This window comes from Bombus terrestris, chromosome 4, assembly GCF_910591885.1.
Source record: "Bombus terrestris chromosome 4, iyBomTerr1.2, whole genome shotgun sequence".
Lineage (NCBI taxonomy): Eukaryota > Metazoa > Arthropoda > Insecta > Hymenoptera > Apidae > Bombus > Bombus terrestris.
Window position 1 is genome coordinate 17,467,601 of NC_063272.1, and position 20,070 is coordinate 17,487,670.

A 20,070-nucleotide genomic window follows, 5' to 3' on the forward strand; every position below is an offset into this window, starting at 1 on the left:
ACATGTGCATACGAATATATATCGTACATATACACATACAATTACGAAACATCGGAGACTTCTGTCCATTGGCTTTATATTTCTCTAAAAATCGCTGAATTTTTTTAAATATCATTTACAATTTCCGATACGTAAAAAGATTTAAATTTTCGTTTAAAAAGTAGGAAATGACCTTGAAGTATCGAAAAAATAGAAGTAACAGGAAAGTTTTGAATACTGCATTATGCGTCTAGCTTGTTATACGAGATTCTCATACGAACCAATTTTCGCTAACGTTATCACTTATACCGACTTATGGAATTATCGACATGTTTCGCTTCTTTACGTATCTTATCCTACACAATCTAATATATGCATATGTATGTATTCATATGTGTGCGATGTATTCATATACGTGTCTTTAATGGGTACATATAAGAGCCTGTCTTCGCGAAATATCAAATTGACATTAAATTTTGTAACTAAAATAGTAGCTTTTATGTCAAAATTTGGAACAGAAGCTAATTTACTATTGAAAATCGTCAGGTTTCGTTTATCCCAAGCAGTTGACGAAATATCTTCGAAAGTGCTGTTCATGATCTTACTACGGTATTTATTTAAATAATTATATACTTTAATTATAGTAAATAACCTAGGTAACCTTTGCTGATTTTTGTGTAGACGCCTAATCGACTAAATAAAGAAAGCGACAAACAATTCTTATATCGTCATTACAGTCCTTGAATTTGACGTTCATAGACGTCACTTCCCATAGCAAACTGAAAAATAAAGCGTATCGACGATAGATAATAGAAGAACCGCGTCGTTGAAATATATGCAATATTTGCCGGAGAGATAGTTGAATCTACAGCGTTATCGTTAATTAAGAAACCGATTATTTTGAGGAAACCGTTGAATATGAAATCGATTGGCCGCTTGGAGCTCCTATTACGATTAAAGTACGTAATGATGGATGTGTAGGACACAGAATTCAACGACATCTATAGAAAATCGATTGCTTCTTTAAATTTTGATACAAAAGAATTCACCTGACGCGGACCACTTGGATATTTTCTAAGTAAATTCTTCCGTGAGACATTCGCTCTAACGGAAAAATGAATAATTGAAAAGATTCACAAAACGATTAGAAGTTTTTTCACTTGACGCAAAAGACAAAAGTTTGTTACATTTATTCAAAAATATATATTTTATAAGATATACATTTTTCGTTGTTTTGCAACGAACGTGACAAATGTAGCTGAAACTTAAAACTAAGAGAAACTAGATACACATGTACGTTTGCAAATATTGATTTATTATTTTTAATGTATATGTAATGTAACGCCGTTTGAAAAACGTAAATCTATTTTACATTCAATTTTACGTATTTTATATCCTTTTCCGTTTAAAAATCAATTTTGAAGTCGAGTTCAAAATGGAAATAACATCTTATAGCAACCTTATTCGTTACGTGAAATTAACCGAAATATTAAATTTGGCATATGAAATGTACAAACAATCTTGCATACGGCAATAGTATAATTTATTGGTTTGCCCACTCTTGCGAGAATAATTAATGCGTGTTATGAAACACCCTGTCTGCCGCCAATGCAGCGTCTGACATACTGAAGGTTTGCATACAGTGGTGTATCATGCGTTTTCCTACTCTTATAAATTCTTCCAACGTATCTTTTATGACATCATTGTTTATCTGTAATATCGAAAAAACCATGTAATATTGAAAAAGTGAGAGAAAATAGCGATTTATCACAATCCGTAAAGTCTCTTATCGTCTTCGTTACGTTTTCAAAATATACAACATGCGCGTAAACTTATATTAGTTAATTATTGTCTGTATGTCGATTATGATTTTCTGAAAATATGGTAAAACATTTTTGAGCGACTAATTCTTTCCTCTTAAATCACGTGTATCTTTTAATCAACGTTCAACGATTTTAATTACAGTTTAAATTTGATTCAAGTGAAATTTAAGCTGTAAATTAATTAAAATTAAATTAAATTTGATTAGCTTATACTAGATTAGTAGTTAGCAATGTACCGACACCGTAGCTTTCGACGAAAATTAAAATAATATTTGTATCAAAGAATACGATAAAAAAAAAAAATCGATACATGTTTAAATTACATTACTCTATTGGTAATATTTGCGTTTAGATGTCCAATCCAATAGATGACACGAACGTCCAATAGATAAACATTTGTTGATCACTTCGTTAATAATACGAAGAGCTTGCGATTAAGATTCGACGTGTTGTGAAATTAAGACGTGTCGCAGAGTGCAGTTTAATTCCATTCAATCTTTATTTTTAGCAACCATCGATATATTTAGCATAGTTTAATTCGAATAAGATGCTATCTTCATTGTCGCGCCTTTACCACATACGGCCGTGAAAGAAACATCGCGCGTACATACTCACGTGTCCTCGGTTAGCTCGAACTTACATATATAAACGATACGTGCACTCTGTTCGATGACTAAAAGAGAATCGGATGCAGTTATAGCGCTTCACTGGGTTTACTTTGTTTCGTCGTTCAACAGTATTTATCTGAACGTCAAAGTGCAACGTACTATAGCAACGAACGAAATGAATATTTCTAAGGCTAATTTGATCGATCAGTTAAAACACACAGGGAAACTCTGGTATCTTGTTAACCCCTATGAGACAATTTTCGAATTCCCACACGAAGTTCCCGATTATCAGCAGCAGGTAACCACATTTATATTTTATAATAATATAAAGCGCGAGACGCGTCTCTTTTCACCGTTGCTGCCGCAAAATTATTTATATAATTAACGAATAGTAAGTTTTGTATATTTTTACGTTAAATTTTAATATGGTATTCGGTAAAGAAGACAAAATTTCGTATATTGCGAAGTTTATGAAATAATATGTAGATACGTACGTTATCGATAACACTGTAACAAACATAAATATTGCATCAATTAAGATAAGATAAATGTATACGTAGGTATGGTTACCATTTTTGGTCCTTATCGTATTTGAGCATATTATACTGGCCTTTAAGAAGAAAAGATTCCGCTTGAACGATCAAGTGACTTCCTTGTCTCAATGGATATTGCAAGAAACTAGCCGGTAAGCATAGGTAATTTTTGAAATGTATCCGCAATTACCGCTCTTTGTAATTAAGAAAGACAAATTTTAAACACTGGTACGATATTATGAAAATAAATTGCAACGATAAAATAAAATCTTTCTTTATGGGTTTCAATGGTAATAAAAGAACCGTCCTGTTATATTTACGTATATCGTTTTAGGAATTACAAATTGCCTCATAATTATCATATATACAATATACCGATTTATAACTTTTCGATAATAGCATCTAAAACATTTCTATTGCTTATCCAGTCCAGCGAAACAAAAATTAGATTTTCTTAATGGCGAATATGATCGAATCGTTCAAAGATACGAAATCTATTTACGTCCTAGTGATCTTAATGCGTATTTTTAATTGACACGGTACTTGGTACATCGACATATATTACCTGCCATCTTATCCGAAGTATCATCGTATCTTTTGACCGAAAATCGCGATCAAACTTTGCAAATTAATAATAACACGGAAATAAGTTCGATTCTTTTTTGTAAATGAATTATCTGCTAATTAACGTCTCGACGATGAAGTGGGTGATTCGACTCTAATATCTTCAACGATACCTTCCAGTACTCTCTTCCGTGGTGCCGAATATTACGCGTACATCGTAATTTACGAGAGATGTCGCTGGTGGAATCTGCCTTGGAACTCTCTATGGACTTGGTGTATCACTGCCGTGGGGGTGGATTTCTGTTACTATTGGGTTCACCGCAGTAACCACGGTTAAATTCCTATCCAACCATGTGTGTGTGATTGTCCATCCTCTACTTGACAAATTTATACTGTTTCTCGCCCGTTTACAGAGATACACTTTTTATGGGCTCAGCATCAAGTACATCATAGCAGCGAAGAATTCAATCTCGCGGTTGGTCTGCGGCAATCCATCTTGCAACACTGGTGTAATTTCGTAAGTATCGCTCGTGTTACATACAGATACGTTCCACGCTACGAAATGAAGAAAAGAAGGGAAATTCGATGTTTCGCATATCTGCGTACACATTGCGTTTTTTTTTTTTTTTTTATTTATATGTAAATGAAGCAACAATGAAAGAAAGAATTTATCAAACGATTTCAAAGATACATTTGACAGCAAAATTGAAAGATCTTGGAACTTTTGCCGAAAAGGGTATGGATCTCTGAATTGTTGTAACATTAAAAAAAAACACAAGCAAAGCGAATTTACTTTTGTTAAATGTATTTTGCCATTTACATCGCTTATATCGTTGTAGACACTTTTACACTAGTCAGCAGGATGGACAAGTCAAGATACCGTTTTTCTCAACAATTTTACGGAACTAAATGTGTCTTCGGAAATTGAAGAATTATTTTCCTGACTCAAATCGCTGTAAATGCGAAGATCGAAACCTCGTATTTAATAGGAGCAGTGAAAAGTTGTAGTATTTCCCTTAAAATCAATTTATTCTCAACAAGGTTGAAGTTGATAGAGGCTTGATTCTTCGAATTGGTCCTAGGCAGATTAACGTATAATTTTTGTTCAGGAGATGAAAATATATTCAATAAAAATTTCGCGATGCTTTAATTTTGCTGTTAATCACATCTTTGTAAATTACATCTTTCTGAAATATCTAAAGCATATTCTATCGATATGACGTAACTTTGTAATTATAAATAAACAATCTTGCATAAACGTTGTAACGTTATAGGATAAATTTTTTCCAAAGATAAAATATCGAGTATATATACGATATAATAATAAAATATCGAGTTAAGAGGGCATGCGTTGATATCGTGCAAATATGCAAAAATGTTATTCCACGCTATATTGTAGAGATACATGTGTGTAATCTGTTTACAGATGTTATATTTACCTCTTGCATTATTTATACCGCCATCGCATTTCATCGTACATAATCAGTTTAATTTAATTTATCAATTATGGATTCATACGACTGTCATCGATGATCTTGGACCGTTCGAGCTAATATTCAACACACCAAAACATCATCGTGTACATCATGGTAAAAGACAGATGGGTCTTATATTATATTAAACGATATTGTTAGTAATCATTGTTGCGATTATTATCAACTACAATTATTATATATCGTGGATAGGTTGCAACTTATATTGCCTGGACAAAAATTACGGTGGCGTTCTCATTATATGGGATAAATTATTTGGAACATTCATGCGAGAAAAAGAAAAGGAAGAGATAATTTATGGCTTAGTTGTTAGCGCTCGATCTTTTAATCCCCTGTATTTACAGGTAAGGTCATATCTGTTTAGACCATATCTCTTTATTTAACCGTTAATGAAACGAACGATCATTCTGTTACATAAACTAACAATCAGTTATGTAAATATGTGTTCGATTGACACGAGCTAATCTATATTTTAATGAACTGTAGTAATCCATACTTTGATTCGTTCATTTATAGATTAATTTGTATATCTAATATTTTCAATTGCACCGATATGAAAGTTACAAATTAAATTATTTATGTTTATACGTAATTTACAATAATTTTGCCTCTAATATACTAATGCATGTTGTTTATAGCAATGCTTGTTTGTTCAATATACGTTCAGATATATTTAGTCCAGCATATAGCATAACACAGATTTCATTTGTTAATATAAAATATAATAATTTTGAATTGTTATAGACATTTTACACCGCAGAATTAATTAAAAAGGTTATACGGATGTCAACTTTTATGGACAAGTTAGGTGTTATCTGGAAAGGTCCTAGTTGGTTTCCAGGTATTCCTCGCTTAGGTCTGGATAAATATAAAATTAACGTAAGTTTTATGTTTCATACACTTTTACGTTGTTGCGACTACATTATCATCGGTATTACATATCGTTACTGTTATTATTAGACTCGACTCACAAATGTATTTGAAAAAAGTACTATCTCCTGTTGTACACTGCATTATGTTCTCATACGTTACCAACGATATTTTATGAATAATTCAACCGATAGAAAGAGAATTAGATTGTATGAAAGTACTTGTATGAAAGTAAAATGAGCTCGCTGCAAACGTTCGGAAGCGTCGTTAAGTAATATTTACGAATATATAATTCGCTTTTAAGAATACTAGTGGATTTATGTAATTGGTATATAACAGCGAATGCCGATATGACACAGGTACTAGTTTGAATCACCAACAAGACCACATAAACCGGTTTGGTTTTACTATGGGTATTCTTCACCACATGATCACTGAATCTCATAACCATAAATAGATTTATTTCAAAGCACGTTTATGGTAATAATATCATTGTCGTTATTTCCAATAGGTTACATCTAGGATTAAATATGATAATTATATACCGCAGTGGCAAAACATTTACGTAATTATACACTTTTGCCTAGTTGTTTATCATCATCTTCAAATATACGAGGAAACACAGGTGAGGATCGTAATAATTTAATTATCTTTGTTTCTTTATATGCTCAAACGTTGTACTTGTCTATTTTTAAAATATCAAATACTTTTCTATATAGGATTTAAGGACCACGTCGTCGGGATTTATCGTTATTAATAATTTGCTTGCTCTTACCACTATTGGTTTACTATTTGATAAATCAAAATATGCTGGAATTTTGGAATTCATTCGATGCCTTATTTATTTAAGTTTCTCTAGAATATATTCTTCAATAAATTTATATATCTATTATGTATATGTAACTTCGTTTTGTATTTGGATTTTACATTTTCTCCATGCAGTAAAATCAAATTTTATAAATGTGAGAAGATATAGGAATTAAAATAATGTTACGGAGCATAATGAAAATATTTACACATGAATTGCCTATTTACATTATATATGATTATTTTATCACATTGATATTTATGTGATAAATAATACATTATTCGATATCATTGTTGTACACATTTCACAGACAATAAATATCGTGGAATATAGAAATTAAGTATTTATTGACACGACCGTGAGGGTTTATCCATAGTTATCCTCGTTTGAATAAAAAACTGGCTATATCCTGTACATAGGCATATTCGTAATTCTACAAAACGTTTTCACAATTAATATAGAAATATATAGATAATGAAATGTCTTTCGCATTCAGTATTCGTTCATTTCAGAGTATTATATGATCGTTACATAAAAAAGTTGAATAAATTATTCTACAAGCAATAAGAAAATAACATAACTTTTTGAATACGATTAATATAGTAATTAAAAATATCATGTATATACTACTATATATATACTGCTGTTATATATAAAAGAAATTGTGAACAAGATCTATAAAACTTTGATTTATAATAATCAGGTTTCTACCTGAACTTACGTCATTGGTCTCCTTTAAATCTTCGATCCATTCTGACTTTATTTCCAACAGGCTCCCTTGGTTCTTTGAATTTTATAGAAACCACAAAAAAATAGAATTTTTCTTACACTCTATGTACTTGTTTCATCGTTGCATAGTGAAAACATTTGGCAATTATTAACAAAGCAGCTCGTCAATTTCGATGATTTCTGAATATGTTCTAGATATCCACATTTTGAACAACTTTTTCCTATGCTTGTAACTCCCATTCAGCCTTAGTTTCTGAAATATACATTGGCAAAAAGATTGTCGCTACCGCGACGGTGAATTGCGCGTGTAATTGTGCGTGTAATTGTGCATCTGTGGCAGCCTTGAGGCAGGCAAGTACAATAACCGAACCAACAAATACAAAAATCAACCGAAACCTAGCTCTTATCTTTTGTTTATAATGCGAATGGATAATATTCAAAATGTTAATTTCTACAACATATTCAAGAATCATCGAAATCGGCGAGGTGGGTCCCTTTATAAATAATTACCAAATATTTCTTATACGAAATTTCATGACACAGTATTTGATTGGATTAAAAAATTGGAAGCTTTAAAATTCCTGAATTACTCCTTCCTTCACGTATGCAACAGGTTTAGATACCCGTTGTTCAAAGTATGTTTAGAATGCGAGATGTCAAGTGGCATTGTTAACTCGAATATATGCCTTGCAGCAGATTGTTCCGCAGATAAAATTTATAAATAGTTTTATGTGCTTACTTAGGTATATGCAAGTATCGTACAGGATGTTACAGAGAAGAAGTTACAGGATTTTGCGAATTTATAGTAATCATCTGTTTCATTCCTGTTTTGTGCAAGATCAATTTGAAAGTTACAAGATATTTAAAAGTTAAAGAGTATCGTACTTTTTCTTTACGCGTGCAAAAAATTAAACTGGACAGGGTGATTCAAAATATATCTGCTATATGTATTTAAAAGTAGAGCGAAACTACTTGCAATTAGGTAAATGGGATTATACAATTCCAAGTGGGATAGATTATAATTTTCGTTATGTTTATTTCTTACGAAATTACAAGATTCCAAGTTACAAAAATGTTAGAATACATTCAATTACCTAAAATCTTATGCTTTTCAAATGATCCTAAGTATTAAAAATCACATCTTTTAATTCATATTTATGTTCATGTTAGGTGAAACAATGTGAAAATTGAACAAAGTTCATAATTCACTCCGTTTGGTAGAACACTTGATACTTACTTACTACGAAAGACGCTCGAAGTTGACGAACTTCGATACATCATTTAAGGAAACGATGAAATAGCGTAACGCACATACAATCACATAAATAATCTCCGAGGAACATAAATATCGACAGTCTTCTGGTTTTTATCATTATCTTTGGTATTATGCGCTCTCGATGTGTCGGTGTATACCATAAACGAGTACGTCAGGCTAAAGAATATCAACATCAAGTAATACTCAACATGAATCATGATTAAGAAAATAAATAGAAAAATTGTGTAACGATCGATCTCTGCTGAAACTAATATGGATAAAAATTATATTTGGAAATGAAGTTGGCGACTGATAAAAATAATAAAGCCATTAATTGTTTAGTAATAAAACTATAGCTATTGTTAGTAAGTTAATGTAAGTAGTATTATCCTATAATACTATTCTATAGTAGAAATATCCCATTTGGGTCTAGACGCTCCAACCGTACAATAGTTTGCATAATTTCTATATTTAATACAGTTAGTTCTCAAATAGTTTCTCTTATTCATTTACTAAATGATACAACAAAATGACTTGCTAATGTTATATAACAAAATCAAAAAGTATATTCTTAAAATTTTATAAATTTCAAATTTACGTTTTTGTTTCTTTTTTTTTTGACAATCACATGCAACAGATATTGTTATGAATTTATTTATAATTGTAGATATTTATCGTGCAATCGATAAATTCTAAGTGAATTGCAGCTATCAATCAGTTTTTGTTATAGCACTTTAAAATCGAGAACATACTCATAGACATACTTATAGAAAATACAAAAACATATGTAACGTGTGAGAGAGGCGAAAGAAGATGTACGAATGCTTGCAAGAGCGATGATTTATTTTTAAATAAAGGATGCAAGGAACTACCGAAAAAAGGCCTTCGTGAATGTTGAATGTATTTTGTATTTCTTCATTGTTTTCTTCATTTTATTTTACAATATCTTGTTATTTGGGCGTATGATTTTGCGTTTATTAATTACCTTACGCATAGACAAAGTTATTGCTCTATTATAATTGAAGTTCTATCAAGTATGTTATCCAAGCAACTATCGATTGCGATGAACATTGGGGTTTCAATAAATGATGATATTATTTGGTTCATATAGATTTATATTTTCATCGATGAAGAAAGAAACAGATTATGAAGACAAATGAAAGACATCGTTAAAATTTTGTAACATAAAATTCGCATGACCGATAAAATACATCAAATTTATCGTCAGCAAATAGATGAAAGCAAAGTTTCGTAATTGTTTAAAATTTCGCATACAAAAAATGTCTACAACATTTGCACATATGCATCGTATATTAAGTAGAGAATTCATTCTCTTGATAGTTTTCTCCTAAAACCTTAAATATTACGGTTCGTATATAAAATTTTCTATTTAATTAATATATTTGTTCTTTCGTGAACACTTGCAATTAAGATTAACGAGTATTAGAGCTCGTAAACGTTTCTGAAAATCAGTATGCAATATAAAGTGTTCATAACTGTCAACACCTTAAGAAAGCGTAGTCACAAAGACACGTTATAATCGAAAATTTACAAAACATGACATTTTATGTAAATAGTATTATCATACAAGTAGGACAATATGAATAACATTCAAAGGTACAATTTTGCGATATAAACTTAATTACTACAAACAAACGTGAACAACGAAGCAAGATATTCGTAATTATTTAAACAAGTAAATCGAAAGCAATTACATTCTAGTACGGATTTAATATGAAATAAGTAAGCGTCATTCGTATTCCTATCTCATTTTGATAACAATCCTATATTTTAAAGATCATAACTATTCGACTTAAGCATCGTAAAACAAGTTACGTATTCTTATAAAACATTGCATAAAATAAAGGTAAATGCGTTAATATCTTGCATATGCACAGCGCGCAAGTATTTCTTTAGTACATCATTTTTCATATTATGCTGTATACGTAAAGCATTTGAACCGGCTCGATAATACATCGTTGTAGCCTTAAGAACCAATGTTGTAACAAATTCACTTTGATGGTCCACTATCTGTAACGAGATAACGAGTTTAATATTCAAGTGCACGATATCTAACGAGCAACATCTATGGATATAGATATACTATGATACAATAGAAGGACAAATTTTCTCAAATATTTTTCATCACGGATCGTCCATAAGAAGCGTAGCTGAATGTTATTAAAAACGATCTCTTTGCATAGGAAAAAATGAGTCTTCGAATGATATGCGAAGTATAAAAAAAAAAAGGAACTCTGTCTGAAAGAATTATACGCGTCGAAGTAAAAATTTCATAGCGTTCGGATATTAAAATTACTCGTTACGAATATTCGCTCTGACAATGCATATTCCCGAAGACCGTTCTTGAAAATTCTTAGAAAACAAGCGTTCGAATTTTTCAGAATGTTTTAAGGATCTTTAATAGATCTAAGACAGTCGTAACGATACCCGTACGAAGTGGTTCTTCGGTAATAATTAATCGTTCGAATAATCATACGAAATTGGCCACTACAACGTGACAATGAAGTTTAAAGGAACTAAGCGAACGAATAGAAATCATTCGTATACTTTTTATTCTTGAACCAATTATCCAATGTCTCGACGAGCAACAGTCGCGATAAAAATTTAGCGTAGCTCTGTATGGTTAATCTTAGTTGTACGCTTGTGTAGCGAGCGTTACTACCGCGCCAAGGATTAGAATTCACGCAATTTTGTCGGCGATGACACAAAGTAAAGGGCAAAAGGTAGTACACGCTACGATGACTACGGTAGAACCATAATTGTCGAACATAATCTTTTCATATGATACATACCTACGAAAATATTCCTATGTATTAGCGCTTGGTGTTGTCCTCATTTTATCACTTTTATCGGTGTCCACCGTTTCCGACCTTTGCTCTAGAGAATTGTCCGACGAGACGCCATCCGAATGATCGTCTTCGTTGCTTGGCCTCTCACGACCTTCGGCATCTTGCGGTTCCAACAGAGGCATATCCAGAGAATCCGAAGAAATACGTCTAACGCTGCTCGCATGTTCGGCTACATCCGACTGCATTTCCTTTGCATCTCGCACGTTATTCAACGAGTCAGAACTTAACGAGGGAAAGTCTAGCGTGGTTTTCATTTCTAGCGAATCGGAGCTTCGACACAACGGGTGATGCTTTTTATCCATATTATCTTCCAGCTCGAGAGAATCGGTACTCGTTTCCATAACGTTGCTCTCCCTTTGGAGAGGTAATACAGTTTCCGGTTCCTCCGGCTTCGAGATAGATTGCACACCAACTTGAGTTCCGATTTTCTCGACGTCCGTAATTTCGATTTGCGAAATGTCCTCCGTCGTATCATCCTGCCGATCAAATTTTTCCACGTTCGACTGAGCTATTCGTATGATCTCGTCGATCTCTTTTATTCTCTTCTCGTAATCATCCGACCCCGACGTGCTCGCGTTGAACGAGCCAGCCGTACTTGTATCGATCCTCGTTCGCGGTAGACTTTCCAATTTGTACTTGTTCTCGGGACTTTCGTGTTCCAGCAAATCCTCTTCCTCTCTGGCGCGCAATTCGATCAAGTGCGCTTCCCTGCACGCTTTTTCCAATCCTTCGAAATCCTTCAACGAGGACAGTGAGATATCGTCACCGTGACCGGATCGGCTAGTCATGTACCTTCTTGGAAGACTACCGTTGTTAACGGAATCGTGCGAACCGCATTGTAATCTTTTAGAATTTTCAGCAGCGACGGCGCTCTCCAAGTTTTCGAATTCTTGCAACGAGCTCAATGATACGTTATCGTGATCGGATGGTCTAGTGAAATACTTTTTACCCGTCAAGACATCATAATCGGGCGTACTTCCAAAGCTACCGCGCATACTACCCACGCTTCCTATCGATTCTTTATGGCTACCCAAACTTCCAAATCTACTACTGCCAGCCTCGAAGTCGGTAATTTCCTCCTCCTTGATATCTTCCAGAGGGCCTCGATCGTATTCGATATCGTAGACTCGAGGATCAGCATGAAATTGCATTTCTATCCATTTCTTCCCTCCTTCGTATTGCTCCTCGTCCGAATACGACTGCGAATACTGATCGTCGTTTGAAATTTGGGGTGGACTTTCTTCCGTCTCGAAATCGAATAATTCGTTATTTTTCGATGTTTGACTGGTCGATACTTGCGAATCTTGCTTGTTTTCGGTTATAAGGTTTTCAAGATCCCGATCGTACTGTTTGCTACTCGCTTGCGGTATGGAACTGATACGTATACTTTTACCTTCGGAATCGTATTCTTCAGCCTCTTTGCCGACTTCTTCTATGACTACAAAGTCATCGATGATATCAGGCTTGTCAACCATCTCGAAAGAATCGCTATCCGGTGAATGACGGTCTGATTTCTCCTTTCCTACGACCGTATCTATGGACACGCCCGATGTCGACGACGTCGACATACTCGTCTGCTGTATCATCGATGGCGTAGACGTCTGCATGGACATTTCAGGACTCTCGCTGGATACACCTGCCGCAACGTATTTTTGTTCCAAGAGCTCGGACTCTGTCGTCGTCGGTACGTCCAACGTTACTTCCTCCGTGTCCTTTTCGGCTGTTCCCGCGTCGAGAGCTTCGCTCTCCGCCTTTTCGAAGGATGGTTCGATCTCGGACGTAGTTTGAGTCGAAATCACTTGGGTGCATACACTCTGTACGCCGTCCTCGGAAACCCGTGATGTCATTATATCTACAGATCGAAGAGTACCGGGTATCGTGGTCAAGGTAGACGTAGCAAAATCAATTCCTTTGGCGTCTTTCGTCGTCAGTTCCTCCGTGGATTCAACCTCGAGAGCGGCGTTATCGAGGACCTGTGGGAAAATCATTTCGGAAGATCGCTTCATACGGCAAGGTATACTGCTATAGATGTTGTCTATCGGTTCGTCGATCGGTATATCGCTGCCCGAAGAATCCGACTGTTCGGTGTGCTCTTCCTCCAGAGCACCGTCGAGACGTTCTTCCGCTTCTTCTTTCTCTGCGTCGGTTTCGGAAGGCACCAACGTCTCCGACAATTCGCTGGTACTGTCGATGCTACCAAGGTGACCCGAACTCAAAGACGTCAGAGATTTCATAGACTCGCGCGAGCTCATCGTGGTGGCTGCTGTATGGTACTCCTGAGAGGTTGGTTTCGAAGAGGAAGAATGCTCGATAGACATCATCGCAGTTTCGTATTCCGAAGCCGTCGCAGAAGGTACGCCACAGGATTGCAAAGCCTCTACGTCGGAAGAACTAGGTCGGCTGCCACTACCGATCTCGTAATCGCAAGATTGGTAATTGCTACTCTCGCCGGAACTAGAACCAAGATCCGCGTCGCTGTCAGATGCGACGCGTTTGGAACTTCTACCGGGTTTCTGCCGTCTTCTGAGTACCGGGCGTGGCAAGGCCAAAGAAGAACTCTCGTCTTTATTGTCTATGTCCGAGCCTGATCTGCTAGCAGGTACAGGACTAAGATGTTCTTCTTCGTCGTCTCTCGTATCTTCGTGGACGGTTATCGCAGCAGTCTCTACATCAGACTTTTCGGTTTTAATCACAGGTGTGTCTCCTTGTAGATGTATCGGTTCTTCGATACTACTAGAAGTAGATTCTTCTAATTCCATTTTACTTTCAGTACTATCTTTTGTTTCGTACGGCATCGACTTATCGATGGGAGATTCGCTCTTTACAGCTTCGGTATCCGATTCGTGCGGTTGTTGTTCAGGGAACGACGGTGTGTATAAAAATGGTAAATCGTTCGGAATGGATTCGGGTTGTAATTTAAATCGGAACTCTGAAGGGGAATCTTTAATTTGAATCACAGTTTCGCTATTTTCGCTTAATTCCTCTATCAGGTCTTGTTTCGCTGCTTCTAAAGATTCTTTCACTTCGGCTATTTCTTTTTTAACTACCTGATCTAGAACGGTTATAGCGTATCGTGCGCTTAAATCAACGCTAGGGAGATCGTCTTTTTTTATTTTAAAGGCACAAGTGTCGGAAGGAACTGTCGTGGATCTTCCAGGCTTATCGTGTTTCTCCGTAGCTTTCTCCATATGCCTTTTATAGTCGTCGCCCAAGGGTTTCATTTTCGACAAATAAGCTTCCGTCCATTCCTTCAATACGTCATCCACGCGTACTGGTTTCTCAGAGTCTGCTGTTTCTTGCGATACTTCTTCCGCGGCTTTCTCGCTCTCCTTTAACGATCCCGTCGTTGTTTTTTCCAATTTCAGTTCAATTCCTGACTTTGAAAGGATTTCCTCGCGTTTGGAAGTTTCGGTAACCGAAGACGCGTCTTCTTTGGTCGTTTCCTCTCGAGTTTCTTCCTCCAGAGATTTCTCTGTCGTAGTTGCGGTTGGAACCTCTGTACGTTCTTGCGAAGCGGACTCGTCTACCTGTAAAACTTCTCGCTTTTCCGCTTCCACGATCCGTTCGCTAGATATTTCTCGTTGAATACTCTCGATGTACTCTTTGATAGGCGTCTTCGCGTCGTATTCTCGCTGTAACGTGTCTACCAATTCCTGACAACTAACGTCCAATTTGTTTTCCACCAGTTCGCTTTCAAAGTCTTGTTCGCTGACAGGGATCGCCGTTAATTTCGTTTCACCGACCGAGGAAGTCGTACTCTTACCATTGTCCGCGACTGTCTCTTTCGTCGATTCTATCACGCTAATCTCTTCCGAAGATTTAGTACCGGATTCTTGTTCATGATCCGTCGATCCATCCAACGAAGATAATCGTTCCTTTTTCTTCATCGATTCGTAAGCTTCTAACTCCTGGTTGAAAATCTGGGACGGTTGTAGCGTTTCCGATATTTCAATTTTCTCGTCACCGATCATCCAATCGACGGGTTTAATTTCAAGCCCGCGAACTTTCGGTTTCGGGGAGACCAGTGGAGGACTTTCGATTTCGAAGCTGTCCGCTCTTCTCGTACTTATCGTTGGGAGATCTTTCTGCATCGGAACAGGCTGAGAAGACTCCTGTACCAAGGAATAATCTATATTGGTATCCTCGGATACGGTACTAGGACTTATCGTTATATCCCGTTCTTGATCCATCTTATCGAACGAATCCATTTCGGCGCTCTCGTGCAACGACGGAATTCCCCTGCTTGTCTGCTCGGATATTTTATGCTCGTCCATTTCTAAAGAAGGCACGTCAACGGAATCTTCCCTGGATTGACTATTTACGCCAGGTTCGAGAATTTCCAGAACTCTGGCACCTGAAATTTCCGATACGATCTTATCCCGAGGCAAACCAACGTCACTCTGGAAATCTCTTTGCAATTCCACTTGACTGCTCGACTTGGTGAATCGTTGTTTCTCAGATCGTGGACTCGAGGTCGGTTTCGACACGCTTTCCAATTCGTTCGTATCGACGTCGATGGTTTCTTCGAAATCTATTTGCTCCGATATGCTGCTAGGGCTCATGGTAATGTCCCTGTCTTGCAGTTTAGCCTGAGACGACGAAAGAGGAAAGCTTTCTTCTTTTTCGTGCGGAGATGATTCTTCGTCTTTAGTTATATCTTCGCTGACGCTTATGCTGTCTCTCGTGGAACTTTTGTCCAGGGACTCTTCCTGTATCGATGATCTCAGTCTCGGTGATTCCATTAAACTTTGGTCGATTTTCATTTGTGCCGCTTGCTTGTCCATCGTTTTCTTCATAATACTTTCGAACTTGCGCGTCAAATCATCAGCCAGTTTTTCGTGATCCGTTTCAACGCTTTCGCTTATAATTTGCTCTAGATATCCTTTGCTAAGTAGTTCCGCTTTCAAATCCGCTGCCGATTTTGCTTCGATTTCCTGTTCGATCGATTGAATCAAAGTCTCCGCTATGGTACGTGCCTCGATCTCTTTAAACTTTAGCCGTTGCTTCTCCTCTAAACTCTCTCTCGGTGTTGTTGCTTCTTCCTCCGTTGCTTCGCTCGCTTCTTCTTCCTTCGACGAGTCTTTCTCCTCCGTTTTCCTCTCGCTTGGAACAAATTGAACAACATCGAAACTTTCTTTACTTTCTTTGCGCGATTCTCCTTGTGCCAGCGTTTCGATGTGATCCGAATCTGCAACTGGTTTGGATATCCTTTCGGTCGCCGGTTTCCCTTCTACCGTTTTCACCTCGTCCTTCTCATCCCTTTTTTCACCGATATCTTTCTTTATCCGAATGGCTACTTCAGCATCGCTTTCTCTTAACAGGCTACTACCCGCCTCGCGAGTCATAACTCCCTCCTTGTCGGATAACTTTTTGAACAAATCTTCCTTCTTCGTTTCGGTTCTCGATTCGGAGGCAGCTGCGTCTATTATTTCTCGCGTATCTGTCAAATTCATCGACAACTTTTGAATCGCGGTTTTATCCAATTCCTCGTGTTTACTTTTTTTCTCCTCCAACGTCTCGGTTGGCGATTCTTTCTTCAATTGCGACTCCGACGATTTCTTTCTCTCCACGCGTTCCTTCTCCTCCAGCGTGATTACTTTGTCCTTGCCATTGGAAATCTCCGAAGACACCACTTCCTTCTTTTCCGTCATAGTGGAAGTTTTATGATCGATCTTGGAAGTGACGGTCGCAAATTCGCCCTTTGCGCGTTCCATATCCTCGAACATTTTGAAAGCTTCTTGCGGATCGGTGAAGGATTTGGAAAACGTTTGCGTTTCGCTCTTCGTAGTTAGATGCTCCTCCAATTTTGAAGTCACCTCTTCGCTCGATTTTTTTTCCGTTATCGTATACGATTCGCTCTCTTTTCTAACGTGCGTGTCCTTCTTTCCAGCTTTATCCGATGTTGGCTTGATATCTATAACGCGTTTGGGAATTCGAGATTCGAACTCTTTCTTTTTAGTCGTCGGCGAAATTTCTTGTTCCTCTGTGCTTAATTCCTTGTCGCTTTCGAGTTTACTCGGAAGCTGTTTTAGTTCCGTCATACTCTTCGGTTTCGTTTCCTTTTGTATTTTGTCCTTATCTATCTTTGCCGTTGAAACAGGGATACGCGACTCGAATTCTTTCCTAACGTGCTTCGTTTCCATCTCGGTTACCGTATTCTTATCGAGCGTAATTTCTTCTCTCTCCTCTTTTCTCGATTCTTCTCTTTTTTCTTTAATTTCTCCGTCTTCCACCTCTTGGATCGATTCCGCAACAGGAGACATTTTCTCCGATTTTTCTTGTTCGATCGACGTTATCTCCTTCCTCATCTGATCTTTGACTTCGATTTCCGTTGCTCTTTCACCTTCCAGAAATTTTTGCATCTCCTTCCTGATATCGGTTGTAAACGTAATTTCTGGCGTAACTTCGCCAATAGATTCCACTTCGTAGACACTTTTCGTTTCGATCTTACTTTCGGGAAGTTGAACTAGCGCAGCAGCTAAAGCCTCGCTTCCTCCTTCTACTTGAACCGATTTTAATACCTGTTCTTGAACCAGAGTGCCATCTTTCTGTACCTTGTAGATGATAGTAGTTTCTTCCGTTATGATGCGTCTTCCAGTCGATTTCTCTTTAACAACTTCTTCCTCTTTTATCTCCGGCGTTTTAACGCTTTCCCGTACGATTACATCCGTAACAACTTTTTCACTTTCTTTTTCCTCTTTTTCTACGTGTTTAACAACCTCGTCTCGCGCCTCTTCCCTTTTCGTCTCTCTTTCCGTGATTATCTCGCGTTGTAATTTTCTTTCCACCGGAGCTTCTGTTATCGCTTCCGTTGTCTCTTTTTCTCGCGTGTCAGTTACTTTCTTTTCTTCCATTTCTTTCTCCTCGATATCCTTTGCTTTTTCCTCGCCACCTATTTCTACGGTAACTTTCTCCATCGCTTCTTCCTTCGCTTTATCTTCCATCTTCTCCTTCGTACTCTCTTCCTTCGCGGTTACTTCCGCGACCTCTCGTTCTTCCATCGCTTCTTCTTTGTATTCCTCCTTCTCCTTTGTACTCTCTTTCTCTGCAGCTACCTCTGCGACAGCTTCCTCTTGTTCTTCGATCGCTTCTTCTTCGTATTCTTCCTTTTCCTTCGTACCGTCTTCCTTCACAGTTACCTCCGCGATCGTGTCCTCCTGTTCTCCTCGTTTCTGTCGTTTTGGACTTTGCTCAGCACTTTCTTGCAAAATTACCTCGCCGACGATTTCTCGCTTTTCCTTTCGTTCCTCTTCTATACTTTCTTTCATTCTCTCTCCTTCCGCGCTTATTTCGATCCTCTCTCTTATATCTTCCTCCTTTGTCGTTAATTCTAACGTTGGTTCTTCCACTTTCTCCTTTACTTCTACTCTTTCCTTTATGCTTTCTTGTGGCATACTTACTTCCACAGATTCCACAACATCCTTGTGTTTCTCTTCTACGTCCTTCGCTTCTTTCGCGCTTAATTCCATAATTGACTGTTTTATATCTTCTTTTTCTAGCTTTACATCTTTTACAATATCTCGTACAGGTACTTCGGTGATAACAATCGTTTTATGTTCCTGCTTCGCAACACGTTCAACTTTTAATTCAACTAATTGATCTTCCGCCACTGCGGCGCTTTCTTCTGTCTTCTGCGTCGTGTCGAGTGATTTTTCTTCGGTCAGCATCGATGGCTCCGCCGCTTTTTCTACATGCTCTTTCTTTTCTATATGCTTATCCTTTGTTTCTAGAGGTGGCATAGAAGGCGCGGCATCTATCTTTTCCATATCTTCCTTCGATCTTTCAGGTTTACTTTCTTTTTCGGTCGTTTCATCGAGTTTCGCTCTGGGCAATTCTATTTTAGCACTTACATCCACGTAAGTTGGTTTACTCTCGTCTTTTTCTTTCTCATCTTCAGAAGACAATTTCATTGTTTCTTTCGTTTCCTTCCTTTGGACCTCTTTCCGCTCTTCCGTCTCGAAGCTAACGATTTCTCTCCTTTCTTCCACCTTTGTAACTTGCTTCAATTCAGTTACGTACTTCTCATCTTTGTCCAGCTTTTCTTTGTCGCTTATTCTAGTTTTCGTTAGCTTCTCTTTCTCGGACTTTAACGAGTCTTGTTGAAGCAACTTTGGTGGAATCTTCGTGGTTTCTTTCTGTATCTGTTCCTCGAAATACTGAGCCTTCTCCGCCACCGAACACTCGGAAATATCAGGTACGTTCAAATCTTCCAACGTTTCAGACTTGTCCATCTGTTGGACGATATCTGCCGTGTCCTCTGTTGTAATATTCTGTATATACTCACTGTCGCTTTCGTTTATCGTTAACTGCGACGTTCTCGATATTTCGGACTCGGATCGTTGATAACTTTCCCGTTTCCTCGAAATATCCTCCCAGAATTTTCTCTTCTCCGAATAGGTTTGTCTCTCGACACTGGGCGACAAGTCTTGCTCTTGCCCGACTACTTTACTGGGATAACTAGCATCTACAGATTCTAAGGAACAAGCCGCTTTTTGCGCAAGGAATTCGTGGATAGTAACAGCATCTAGAACAACCAAG

At 37.2% G+C, this 20,070-nt stretch overlaps 2 protein-coding genes and 2 long non-coding RNA genes across 12 annotated transcripts in view; 1 reads left to right on the top strand and 3 right to left on the bottom strand.

Moving 5' to 3' along the window:
- Positions 1-1,273: 1,273 nt before the first annotated feature.
- LOC125384940 lies at positions 1,274-2,250 on the bottom strand. The gene is made up of 2 exons (XR_007223792.1): positions 2,131-2,250; positions 1,274-1,690 (listed from the first exon to the last, which is right to left on the bottom strand). It is a non-coding gene; the product is annotated as an uncharacterized LOC125384940 (long non-coding RNA).
- A 79-nt stretch (positions 2,251-2,329) lies between these two features.
- Positions 2,330-7,010, top strand: LOC100651518 (alkylglycerol monooxygenase). Of its 2 annotated transcripts, XM_003394781.4 has the most exons (9): positions 2,330-2,708; positions 2,971-3,095; positions 3,688-3,839; positions 3,921-4,024; positions 4,934-5,096; positions 5,193-5,344; positions 5,745-5,879; positions 6,382-6,495; positions 6,590-7,010. In XM_003394781.4, the coding sequence occupies exons 1-9, from the start codon at positions 2,472-2,474 to the stop codon at positions 6,851-6,853; spliced, it is 1,446 nt and encodes a 481-aa protein (XP_003394829.2). In that variant the 5' UTR covers positions 2,330-2,471; the 3' UTR covers positions 6,854-7,010. The 2 variants fall into 2 exon arrangements, with proteins under 2 accessions (XP_003394829.2, XP_020718301.2); XM_020862642.2 differs by lacking the exons at positions 6,382-6,495; positions 6,590-7,010 and adding an exon at positions 5,961-6,219.
- On the bottom strand, positions 2,999-3,692 carry LOC125384941. Its single transcript, XR_007223793.1, has 2 exons — positions 3,509-3,692; positions 2,999-3,137 (listed from the first exon to the last, which is right to left on the bottom strand). It is a non-coding gene; the product is annotated as an uncharacterized LOC125384941 (long non-coding RNA).
- A 2,540-nt stretch (positions 7,011-9,550) lies between the features above and the next one.
- The window catches only part of LOC100651636 (ankyrin-3), a 32,860-nt gene continuing 22,340 nt past the window's right edge, over positions 9,551-20,070 (bottom strand). For 7 of the 8 annotated variants that reach the window (XM_048405104.1, XM_020862619.2, XM_048405103.1 and 4 more), the window contains 2 exons: positions 11,476-20,056; positions 9,551-10,693 (listed from right to left, as the gene is read on the bottom strand). In XM_048405104.1, coding sequence (XP_048261061.1) covers positions 11,490-20,056 — 8,567 coding nt within the window. In that variant the 3' untranslated portion in view covers positions 9,551-10,693; positions 11,476-11,489. Of the gene's footprint in view, positions 10,694-11,475; positions 20,057-20,070 lie in introns of those variants that run through there. The other variant, XM_048405105.1, reaches the window with a different exon arrangement.

What these genes read in the sequence shown, in the direction of transcription:
- LOC100651518 (XM_003394781.4), top strand. Translation starts at nt 2,472, where the DNA reads ATGACTAAAAGAGAATCGGATGCAGTTATAGCGCTTCACTGGGTTTAC. An exon ending in TGCAACACTGGTGTAATTTC is followed by an intron (nt 4,025 to 4,933) that starts GTAAGTATCGCT and finishes ATCTGTTTACAG; the next exon opens with ATGTTATATTTACCTCTTGC. An exon ending in AAATATACGAGGAAACACAG is followed by an intron (nt 6,496 to 6,589) that starts GTGAGGATCGTA and finishes TTTTCTATATAG; the next exon opens with GATTTAAGGACCACGTCGTC.